This window comes from Trifolium pratense, linkage group LG6 (genome assembly GCF_020283565.1).
Source record: "Trifolium pratense cultivar HEN17-A07 linkage group LG6, ARS_RC_1.1, whole genome shotgun sequence".
NCBI classification, from domain to species: Eukaryota; Viridiplantae; Streptophyta; class Magnoliopsida; order Fabales; family Fabaceae; genus Trifolium; species Trifolium pratense.
The window spans coordinates 38,242,225-38,254,345 of record NC_060064.1 but is presented as its reverse complement, the minus strand read 5'-3'; the positions used below and the strand labels follow the sequence as shown (position 1 = coordinate 38,254,345).

The following is a 12,121-nucleotide window of genomic DNA, read 5'->3' as shown; positions in this document are numbered from 1 at the left end:
ATGTTATTGCTCATTGATAACTAAGTCTATATGCACAACAACATTTCTTCCAATAATAACAATAATTAACATTCACTAAAAACAAGCGGATAAGAGAAGCTTTACTTAATCGCAACTCTCAACCAAAAAAAAAAAGAAACTCTCCAAGTTCAACAACAGAATGCCGAGGCCAAAAGTCATATATTCTAAATAAGATGAACAGAGGTAGCAGAAGTACCAAGAGCATCTAATTGCATACCATGTTGTAAATGCTTGGCCAAATTTTCTCGCATGGTCCTTCCTGAAGGATCAACTTGCTTGCAATACAGTTCTCGATATCCTGAATCATGATGATCAGACAATGCAACCTCCGGATCTAAGGTGTCTCCACAGTCAATAATTATATTATGAAGCAAACAACAAGTCAAGATAATGCTGGGCAATTTACTCTTATCAGGTCTCCACATAACCTTACTAAGGATTCTCCAACTCCCCTTCAACAGCGAAAATGCCTTCACTGCAAGTAGTCTTGCAGCTTCATGTTTGTGATTAAAAGTGGACTGTGAATCTGATACGCCGTTAATTTCATAGGGCGTCATAAGCCACGGAAGAAGAGGATAACTGCACCCGCCAACAACATATTCTCTTATCACGTCTCCGCCTAAATTTCTTACATTTCCATTCAAACGCTCCCCATTCTGCGAGAGTTTGAAAAAAGCCGAACATTTCAATAATCTTGAAAATGTCATGCCACCAGGCAAACCTGTGACAATATCAATGAACCTCATTTCATGATCAACAATTCCTTGTATCAACATGCTGTAATTCTTTTCTTGATCACACCAATCATCCGAAGTTTGAACAGCCGGAAGTGTCATCATGACGTGTGTTGCATCAATGGCACCACAACAATTAGGCAAACCATACGCCGCTTCAAAACCAACCTTGATTTCCTGCATTCTATTGGAATCCGGCCAACTGAGATGACACTTGGCACGTTCCTCGAGTGCTTCAATGAATCTCCAAGTCACCTGAGAAACCGTCGACTGACCAACACCAAAAGAAGCTCCAACCGAGACTTGAGATTCACCCGATGCTAACCTTCTAAGAGCAATAGCAACCTGTTTCTCAACACTAAGAAGCCTTCCCTCAATATTGATAAGCCCTGATGGAGGCCTTGAAATGAGATCCTCCCTCACAAGTGAACATATGTATTCAAATGTTGTCTCTGACACCCTAAAGAAATACTTAAACCCTTGTGACTCATCATTAGGTACTGAGTATCCTACACATTTTTGCATCAATCATATCCATATATCAGTAACATATCTCAAAAAAATAAATTTTTTTTAAGAGCTCTCAAAAAATTACTCCCTCAATCTTATTTTAAGTGGCCCAATTTCACCGGGTGCACTATTTACATATTTGGTTTTGACCCTTTTTATCTACTAATAAATAAAAAAATATTAGCATATAAGACGTTAGATTTGTTTCGATGAATATTTTCATAATACTATCAACTTTTTATATTTTTTACTAATATCATTAAAGATATTAATAATCAAAATTATGCATACGTAGCCACTTAATATGGATCAGATGGAGTAATTAATTACATAATGATAATATCATTGCCCATTAATCCCTATTTTGAATTGAATCATATTCATACTGCAGACATTAATAAAGTGAGATAATAATAGTAGAAAGTCAGTAGCATGAAAGGGAAAGGGAATCATTTTGGAACAAGAAATAATGAAAAAGATTGAAAATTTGAAGGAAAATGGAATGAAGAGGAAGGAGAAGGTACCTGGGGCAGTAGAATTTTTGTGCCAGAAAGAGTCCCACCAATCGGTGTCGTTGGTTTTGGGTTCAACAGGGACAACCAAGCTCACTTGTTTGTTTTTATTGGTCTTCTTTGTCTTCTTTAATTTCTTCTGGAGGGGTGCCATTGATTGATTCAGTGTTTCTAATTATGGATTGAGCAGGGTACTAGAGAGTGAAGAAGAAGAAGAGAAACATATAAATACCAGGAGGAGTTAATTTAGTTACCCAAGTTAAGTTGAATTTAATGTTATTATGTAACCAAAAAAAACTAAGTAATGTTGACTATGTTCGGTCGTTTTTAACTTTTGTTGTGTTGTCCATTTTAAGGATTTTAGGGCCGTTTGGTGCGCATGATAACATAGTGATAAGATATGATATAAAATAGGATAAAGATAAGATAAGATAACAGCAGGATAATAGTTATACTCAGTTATCATATCCTGTGTTTGGTGCATACAAGATAACAAATATGATAACTATTATATTTTGTTTTTAATACATACTTGCTCATAATAATATGATAAAATATATAACATATTTAATTGACAAAATTACTCTTTTAAAACAATTGTTATTTTTTTAAAATTATTTTGTAATACTTTAAATTTTATAAATAAAAAATATAAATAAGTAATCAAATAACTTTATATAATAATCATTTTACTTTAAAATAAAAAATATAAATCAGTTTCCTATTTGTCAACTTTTTAATAATCATTTTACTTTAAAATATTGTAATTTTAGTAAAATTTTTATTTTTTAGAATATATAAATTACAAAATTACCCTTGTGAGAAAATCACATATATATTTAAAAATTAATTATTTTATTATTTATATTTTATTAATTTTATTTTATGCATTTTAAAATATATTTTATAAAATAAATCAATAATTTTTTTTCCGTATCTTATCCTGTTGGTAACCCAGCTCAAATTCAGGATAAGAATTATAACTAGAGAGACATGATAGGATAAGTTTCAAGATTAACTTATCGTATCCTGTTGTATCACCAAACACTGGATTGCGGCAGGATATGATACAGTTATTCTATTCTGTCTCTTATCCTGTGCACCAAACAGACCCTTAAAATGTCTCACACATCCCACCCTCGGTTTCTATTCCACTCTATTTTTCTTTTTTTCCCCTTGTATAAAAATTTCGGAACGCGTTTTTTGAAGTTTACTGAAGTTTTTCTAGTTCAGATTCGTAAAATATTTGGAAAACACGTTTATAAGGAAAAAAAAAATCGGAAAACGTGTTCCGAAATATTTATTTAAAGGCAAAAATGGAAATAGGGGGAGTAAAAAAGAAACACAGGTGGTGGGGTGAGAAAATTTAGATATGAGTCCATGTGGATTTAGTTGGGCTTCTCTGCTTATTAGTAATGGAAAGCCCGTTAGTGGTAAGTGTGAGTGCATTTTCAAAATGAAATTTACTTTTGCCACCCTATCGATTACTCTTGCGCTCTATGTGTTTTTCATTTTACCTTTCCGCTACCTAAGTAGCGAACGTTGTAAGAATGAGAAATTTTGAGAAAAAACACCCTACATGAAAATTTATTTTTATAACATCCGCTACTTAAGTAACAGACATTATAAAAATGTGAAGTTTGAGAAAAATAAACACCCCCTAACATGAAATTTTCTCATTTTTATAACATCAGTTACTTAATTAGCGGACAAAATCCGTTACTTAAGTAGAGAACTGGTAAAAATGAGATTTTTGAGAAAAAAACCATTAGGGTTTTCTATTGTGAAATTTTCAAGAGAAGGTATTTTGGTAAATTTGTAAGTGCGCGAGAACGGCAATAAGGTGGCAAAACTAATTTTCTTCAGAATATAGTTTTAGAGATTTGTGTTGATGAATGGTTAAATTTTTTTCGATCATATTAACCGGTGTCTTGAGACTATTAGTTAAAGAAGTTAAAAAAATTAATTCAAAGACTTATTAACCATATTTAATTTTTTAACTAATAATTTAATGGTACTAGTTAGCATTTAAGGACATTTCAAAAGGAACACTTTCCAATTTCATAACTACTATTTTCCATTTGAAATTAGATTTTCAAGATACATAAAACATTCAATAGCCTATGTTGGAAACATTAATTTCTTCCAACTCAAGGTACAAACTAATGAAAATTTATTAATATAAATACCCTTGCACACTCTATATCTTCTGTAGCATGATTCAGAAACTCTCATGCCACATACTAACGGTAGCAATTAGTAGTTAAGAAGAAAAATCAGTACTAAACAATGCTTCTTCTCACACACTGTTCAAACCTTCTGGTTCATCTTTCTTTGGATTAGCCTTGTGTGTACCAAGCATGAAGCTGCATACTCCAACAGCTTCTTCAACTGTCACATAAAGCCATTTGTGTCCTATTTCATCAAGGAACTTTGATTTGTTCAGTTTCTTCGTCACCTCGCTTCCGGGGTTGACCAAAACGAGCTAAGCACATAGGAAAAGAAGAGTACAAAAAAACAATTAATACTCTTATCGATATTCTAAAGTAACAAATAATGCAATATTTTAGTCGATTCACAAAATTGAGACGCGGTGAATAATTACTTGTAGCCCTTTTCTGTCGACCGACTTTTTGAACTCTTCGAGCATGCTTATTCCACTCGTATCTATGTTTGCAACAGCTGCAATAAAATTAAATTGCGAGTTAGACTAGTAATCTTTGAATTAGGTTTCCATGTAGTCATTGATTTTACGCACTCGAAACATTGGTGAGTGTTCGATAAGATCGAACAGTCCAATCAAAATATTAAGCTTGAATCTAAATTGTTCGATCTTGATCGAACGACCACCAATATCCTGACTGTGAATGCAGGAAATATTTGATTACACGGAATTCGAATTTAAAATCTTTAGACCAAATTATATAATTATTTTTTAATTGAGAATTTACCGGTCATATCCACAATAACATACTCCAAACTGGTTTTCCCCGCACCTTCAAGTCTCTCTTCCTCTTCATCAATCCACCTTGTGATCCTATCAACAAAATTTTCTAGTAAGATTCAAAATTTATTGAAGGGAATTGTTTTTTAGATTAAAATTTCATATATCATTAATAAATATAAGATAATTACACAGGAATGAAAGACAAACAATTGTTTTTTTTTTTTTTTGCATACAACTAATTAGTGACTGACCTCTCTCTTAAATAGCTTGCATTAGCAAAGTAAATTGGTGCATCAATTTCAAGAATTAGTATTCCAGGAACATGATGTGCATTTGGATAATGTTCAACATTTCTGTATGCTGAAGAATTTGGAATGTTTCCTAAAACAAATGTTCTAGGCCTTGCAACAAATAAAAGTACTCTAAGCACAGATAATGCAACCTGAACATTCACAAAAAAGCATATGTTAATTTCAATAAAAAAATATATATTAAAACACAAAATTGCTTAATTTAGAAAAAATAAAATGTGAGAGAACAATGATACATACAGCTATTACTAAGCCAATTTCAACACTGCCAAAGACAACCCCAATATATGCACTGAAGCATACTAAAAAATCAAATTTGTCAATTTTCCACAAATGAATTGCTGCTTGATAATCTATGAGTCCAAGCATTGCAGATACAATGATGGCTGCTAGAACTACAAGAGGAGTGTAATGGAACAATGGTGTTAGGAATAATAATGTCAACATCACTGCTATTGACATTACAATGTTTGATGCTGCAGTTTTGCACCCGGCGTTGTAGTTCACGGCCGAACGCGAAAACGGTCCTGAAATAACATTAAATTTTATGTCACATTTGTTGGCTTTTGATGCACAAAATTGGATGATCTATTTATTTATTTTTTGTCAGGTAGTCTAGTGACTAGCTGCAAATAAGTGGAGTGTCCGAGATTCGAATATCGACTTCTACATATAAAATGTGATGTCCCTATCAACTGAGTTAAACTCACAGGGACTGAATGATCTATTTACATATTTGAATGTTTAATACTAATTGATATTAATGCAAAAAAAATTACCTGTTGTGAGGTAACAAGAGGTTAATGAACCCAACATATTCATGGTACCAAAAGCTATCATTTCTTTATTGCCATCAATATGGTAATTTTTAAACATTGCAAAGCTTCTTCCTACTGCTATTCCTTCCTACATAATCATCAAATTAAGTTCTCAAGACTTTGTTGGCATGATTAATTTAGAGCAATAAAATAGATGCACACATAGGAAATGAGATTTGAGTGCCATTTGTATTTTACTCACCGCAAGAGCTATTATACCAATAATGAGTCCAGTTTTGATGGCTGTGCCCATATATGGTGACACAAACACCAAATCTGTTGCTGAAGGTGGATTAAGCCCCTTCTTCAATTCTCCTATCTGAACACACAAAAAATTATAAAACATTAAGGGATTTATTTAGTAAAAAAAATTAATGTATTTATTCAATTTTGGTCTAGACTAAAATCTTTTGAGTTATGCTTTTTTTAAATAAAAAATTATCAGTATTTAATGGATATGCTGAGTAAGTATATACAAGATTAATATTAGCATCCAATAAAAATGCATTATTTTTTGTACTAAAAAAATGGTATTATTTTGTCCTATCAACCCACTTTTATATGAGTAGTTTGAAATTGAAGAAATGACATGGATAAATAAGTCTCTAATTGGATGTTAGTATAAAATTGATTTACGATGACAATGTATATTCAGTAAATTCAAATTATTATTATTATTATTATAATTATTATTAAATAAAATTAATAGGTACATAAAAAAAATTACATTGAAAGTGCTTCATAGAAATTAGATCCTTATAATTTTTTTTGTTAACGATGAAGCTGAGTATCAAACCTACGACATCAACATACTACCCAAATCTCTCACCACTAGACCAAATCTAATGACTTAGATCCATATAAAATTCTTTAACGATATGATAATACACAATCAAACGACAAAAACAAAACACTATCCACAATAAGCGTATGGGGGCCCAACAAGAACTATACTAATGGGCCCAAAATAATGGAGTAATTTGTGGTTAGCCCAATGACAACAACTACCCAAAAAGGCCCTTACAAACATGTGATTGTGAGGTATGGTGCATGTCCTTATTCATATAACGGTAGCACTGTAGAAGCACTAGTGCCATGTTTGGCTAAATCAAATTATTTAAACGCATAAGTATAAAGTATTGATTTTATTTTTGTGTATGTGACTTAATAATTTAGATTTCTGATTGTGACCACAAAAACACTAATGTATCAGAGAGATGCAAGTGAGTTGCGATTAGTGAAAGAAATTGATTATGAAAATCGCGGAAAAAAACTTACCACTTGAACACCGTGCTTCTCAGCGTGAGTGAGATAAACCAGTAGACTTCCCAATATAACCGATGTTAGTGGCGCCATTGCTGACACCCAAAACAACTTTGGTCGTTGTTTGCTCTGTCGTCACAAATAATCACTTGTTTATTTTCATAAACTATTTCAAAATAAATTACAAGAATAATAAACATGAGATATTTTGTGGGATTCATTTTTAGTTCTTAAAAGATTGTATAAATTGAAATTCAAAATTGACAAGTTATTAAATTTGATCTAACATCTACATAAGGACTACAAAAATAGAAGTGTTATAACAATATATTGTTACATGGAATTTAAGAATATTAACACATTTTCACTTTTTTTTTTTTTTTTACTGAAAATTAACAATGATCTTCACTTTGATAATTATCCTTAATTACTTATGGATGTCAATTCACTTATCTTCAATTTTGTGACAAAATTAAGGAGTATTCTTAATTGTTCTTAAACTTCAAGAACAATATGCATGTGTCAAAAAAGAAGAAGCTAAGAACAATTTATTTGAGATATTCTTATTAATATACGTTAAAAATAACATTAATATATGATAAGAGCATCCTTAAAGAAGTTATGTCCATTTCCATCAGGTTCATCATGGAATATTGTTCTAAAGTGGGAATCGAATTTATGTCCACGAGTTTAGCTAATTTGGCAAAATTAGTGTCATCTAATATCTAATATTTTATACGATATAAAAGATACTATATATTTTTTTGTCACCGTGAACATAGTTCAGTTGAGGGATATCACATTTTATATATGAGGATTAAAGTTTGATTTTCGTACACTCTACTTATTTATGTTAAGAGAAAATTCTAGCCACTATACAGTTTACCTGACCTAAAAAAAAACTACTTTTTATACTATGTCTAAGGTGTATAGTATACCAATTTGTCATGGCTGAAGGTGGGAACATCACCAAAAGAGGATCTTTCTAATGTCAATTAACTTGAAAATTCCCTAACTTTATAAAGAAAGTATAGTTTGTTTAACAAGGATTGACAAATAACGTAGTTAATCAAAAGAATAATAAGTAGGTTTTGAAATTCAATTCCCCAAGAAACATGGTGTATTAATTAATTAACTAAGGCAAAAAATACAACATTTGGTTGGTAATTCTTTTTCTTTGTTTAGTTATATACTAGTATATACTTATGTGAAAGTAGAATATAAATAATTAAGGTGTGGGTTAGGTAATACTTACGATGTATCTTGTGACGAGGAGGAAAAAAATAAAGCAACATCCCAACACTGCACTTTCCCACCTCCACTGCAATATATAGGTCTCACTTGAATAGGTAAGAAATTACAAAATTATACTATATCAACCAAACACGAACACCAAACATGACACTGACACTAATATATCAATATCAATAATAATTTAAACAAAATAACATAATTCAATGTATTGGTATCATGTTGGTATCAAACACTGACACGTGTCCGACACCGAAACATAAAGAGTTTCCGTACTTCATAGGTAAGACTTCATTAAACTTAATGTAGTGTAATACAAAAATAATTGAAATATTTATAGAATAGTAATTCAATGTGTCGGTGTTGTGTTGGTATCAAACATTGACACGTGTCCGACACCGGAATAGAGCCTAGTTTAAAGAATCTAAAGAATATCAGTACTACATAGACAATGCTACATTAATACAAAAATAATTGAAATTTTTATAGAATAAAATGAATAATGTTGGAGCTGTGCATGTGTGTGTGTGTGTGGTATGATGAGGGGCACAACACAATAATATAATGTTATGTGCTATGGTTGTATTTTAGTGGATGAAAAATACACATTTTAGTGTCACGGAGTAACAAGACAAAGTAGCTATCTAGCTGTACTAGTGTTTCTCAACAAGTTGTACCTCACGAGTTTGTGTGAAAACAGAACTCATAACTGACACAATATCAGCTTTGTGTGTAAAATGTTCAAGTCCTAAAATTGATTTTAGTTGTTGAAGACAAACCACTGTTGCTGCTCCTCCCATGAATCCTACAATTGCTGCATGTGATAGAAAATCCACAATAAACCCCAACCTGCACCAATCAAATGTTTCGCACCGTTAATTTTGATGCATCATCAGTATTACGAGGTTTATATACCGTCAACACATTAAAATCAATCACATCTATATGATTTTAGAAATTATTAATTTGACAATTATAATTGATTGACGGTAAAAATTGATGATGAAAAATGTTATATGGGTCCCATAAAAGTTACATGGGTCCACGTTTTTTTATGGGACCCATGTGAATTTCAACCAATAAAAGAGAGTGTGTTGGAGTGTGTTTGTTAAAGAGTGTGTTGCTAGCACTCCTCAACTTAATTTGTAACGTTTATGACAAATATAAATAATGTTATGTGAAGGAATAATTATTTAGGACTCCTAACACTACATATGCTATAAAGGTCTATTATTCACACTCACACCATTTAATATTAATTAATTTCAGGTATATACTGGTGATGTGTACATCAATCAATATATAAAACTGAAATAGGCTAATCGCACTTAACATGTTTATTAATTCCAGAATTTAATTAATCTTGTATAATCTCTATATATATGCTATGAAGGTGGAGGGTGAATCTCATAATTGCAAAATACAAAATGTTTTTGACAAGACAAATTAATAAGAGACAAAAATCTCCAGCGCACCTCACAGCTGCTGAAACATCATTAGTGTAATGTAAATTAATAAAGCCTACAATTAAAGTATAGAATAAAGCCTACAATTTATCTACATCTTTACATTTAAAATGTGTGATCCTAGCTAGTACGTACCTAAAGAGACCGAGTGATAATTGTAGAGCTCCAGCAAAGAATGTTGCTGTGAAAGCAAGGTGGAGAAAAAGCTTCGGATTCTCGTTTGGATTAACTTCACGACCCAACATGGAAGCCATTAGAAGTGATCCAACCGCCACAGTTCCCACGGCCAAATCCCTCGAGCTACCCATCATCGCATAAATCAATGGTGGTATAAAGCTTGAATCTGCACTCATTCATATATACCTTTAATAATTTCCTCACTAATCATGTCAAAATCTAAAAGTGGAAAATAAAATTGCCCATTAAATAAGATCGATATTTTAATTGAATAACGGATGTATTTAAAAAATAATATAGATCAGATAGATAAGTTATTCAATATATCAAAAAGTGGTGCTTGTAATAGTGACTAGATATATAAAGAATATACAAAGCCAAAAAATAAAAATAATGTGAACATATATAAACATTTTTTAGATTGTATATATCATCACTACAAAAAAAAAAAACAAACATTAAAATTAGCAACAAAAAGAAAAATGAAATCTCTTCATGTTAAACTTAAAAAGATATATCATATTTTGACTAAATTTCTCTCACTAATTTGTGTTTATTTTATTTTTTCAATGCCTAAAATAAAATCTAGTCATATATTTTCTCTTTTAAAAAATGACATCCTGCACTTTTCAAGGTATAGATGTAGACATCTTATCCTATCCTATTAATCACAAATGAGAGATCAATTATGTCATGCTCAATGCTCAAAATTCAAATGATAGCCGACTAAGTTCTCCGCACATAATTGAGTGCAACACAAATATCACTAACAAATATCAATTTTGTCACGCTGAACTAACCAATATCATATACACTAATTAAGCATGCACTAGCTAAGCTAGTTAAGAGATGATATTTGAGTTCAATCATTATACTTACAAAGTCCAAGAATTGGAGGAAGATTAGCAAGCTTAGCATAACTAATCCCTTGAGGAATAGCTAAACTAGCAATGGTGATTCCAGCAATAAGATCAGATTTCAAGAACTGAATTGTGTATTTTGGGGCCCACTCCAAAATGGGCAAAAAATGTTGAAGAGCAAGCACAAATTTCCTTGAAGCTGATTGGTTCTTGAACTTTCTCAATGGGTCATCTGGAAAAAATGTTTCTTTCATAGAATATTTGAGTGACTTCAGAAATGGTTGTGGTGGTGGTATTGCCACACGGTGCACACTCTCAACATTCATAGTTGAAGGGTAAGCATAATCACCATTAACCATCTTGACACAATACACTATATATGATGTATTTAATTTGGTAGCTAGGGTATACTACTATATATATAAATTAAAATGGGAAGGTTTTTAATTGGTGTGTGTTTTTCTTTTTATGTAAATTAAAATGGGAAGGCTTTTAATTGGTGTGTGTTTTTCTTTTTTTGTTAATAGGCTTTAATTGGTGATAGATAGGAATTGTTATAAGACTATATATTATATATTGCCAAAATAATGGCGGTTGTATATATTTGAAGAAGTGTTTGATTAACTAGAAATTGGTAAATTGGAATGTGAAGGTTGATTTAGAAGAATTGGGAAGTGAGAAGGGATAAGGATGATGAAGGAAGAGGAAGCAAGTTAGACTAATGAGAGTTGTGAATTATGTCATGGCTTTATATAAGAAATTTTTTGACTTTATCATGTGTATTGGTCGGCGAATTAAGATTTTTGTGTTATGAGATATCAATTAATTAATTAATTGATTATTCTTTTGGTAAGCTTAATTTCATTAGTGGTTTTATAAGAATATAGTAGTAGTAAAGTAACTTTTTTTTATATAAAAAGAATATGATAACCATGAAGAAAAAATGTAAGATTTTATGTACAAATGAGATTTTTTTTTTACTTTATTTATATTATTTTCTTTCCAAATTTGAGTGCGGTAGGAGGGACCCAATAGAAGACCATAATGTGCAATATTAGTGGGAGAAGAGGGAGGTGTGTGTGTGACATGCATTTTTTTCATTTATAGCTGGGGAAGGTTACATGCATCCAACTGGTTCTCAATTTCAACACATTTTCCTTGATGAATGGTGAAAAGGAGTCTTGTTGGATGGACACAATGGGTTTGATCATTTTATTTGGTTATACATACATGCTGATAAAAGATACACGA

The 12,121-nt window shown here is 31.3% G+C and overlaps 2 protein-coding genes across 2 annotated transcripts; both read right to left on the bottom strand.

The window, feature by feature from the left end:
• Nucleotides 1-29: 29 nt before the first annotated feature.
• Nucleotides 30-2,075, bottom strand: LOC123889472 (protein ANTAGONIST OF LIKE HETEROCHROMATIN PROTEIN 1). Its single transcript, XM_045938819.1, has 2 exons — nt 1,790-2,075; nt 30-1,264 (listed from the first exon to the last, which is right to left on the bottom strand). The coding sequence occupies exons 1-2, from the start codon at nt 1,929-1,931 to the stop codon at nt 186-188; spliced, it is 1,221 nt and encodes a 406-aa protein (XP_045794775.1). The 5' UTR covers nt 1,932-2,075; the 3' UTR covers nt 30-185.
• A 1,754-nt stretch (nt 2,076-3,829) lies between these two features.
• On the bottom strand, nt 3,830-11,714 carry LOC123889470 (sulfate transporter 3.1-like). The gene is made up of 12 exons (XM_045938815.1): nt 10,890-11,714; nt 9,969-10,176; nt 9,045-9,216; nt 8,372-8,437; nt 7,132-7,245; nt 6,056-6,172; nt 5,815-5,941; nt 5,276-5,562; nt 4,976-5,166; nt 4,729-4,814; nt 4,383-4,459; nt 3,830-4,262 (listed from the first exon to the last, which is right to left on the bottom strand). The coding sequence occupies exons 1-12, from the start codon at nt 11,227-11,229 to the stop codon at nt 4,077-4,079; spliced, it is 1,971 nt and encodes a 656-aa protein (XP_045794771.1). The 5' UTR covers nt 11,230-11,714; the 3' UTR covers nt 3,830-4,076.
• Nucleotides 11,715-12,121: the final 407 nt, after the last annotated feature.

Coding starts and splice junctions, on each gene's coding strand:
- LOC123889472 (XM_045938819.1), bottom strand. CDS start 1,931: ATGGCACCCCTCCAGAAGAAATTAAAGAAGACAAAGAAGACCAATAAA. Junction 1,265..1,789: donor CAAAAATTCTACTGCCCCAG/GTACCTTCTCCT, acceptor AAAAATGTGTAG/GATACTCAGTACCTAATGAT.
- LOC123889470 (XM_045938815.1), bottom strand. CDS start 11,229: ATGGTTAATGGTGATTATGCTTACCCTTCAACTATGAATGTTGAGAGT. Junction 5,563..5,814: donor CTCTTGTTACCTCACAACAG/GTAATTTTTTTT, acceptor ATGTTATTTCAG/GACCGTTTTCGCGTTCGGCC. Junction 5,167..5,275: donor AAATTGGCTTAGTAATAGCT/GTATGTATCATT, acceptor GTGAATGTTCAG/GTTGCATTATCTGTGCTTAG.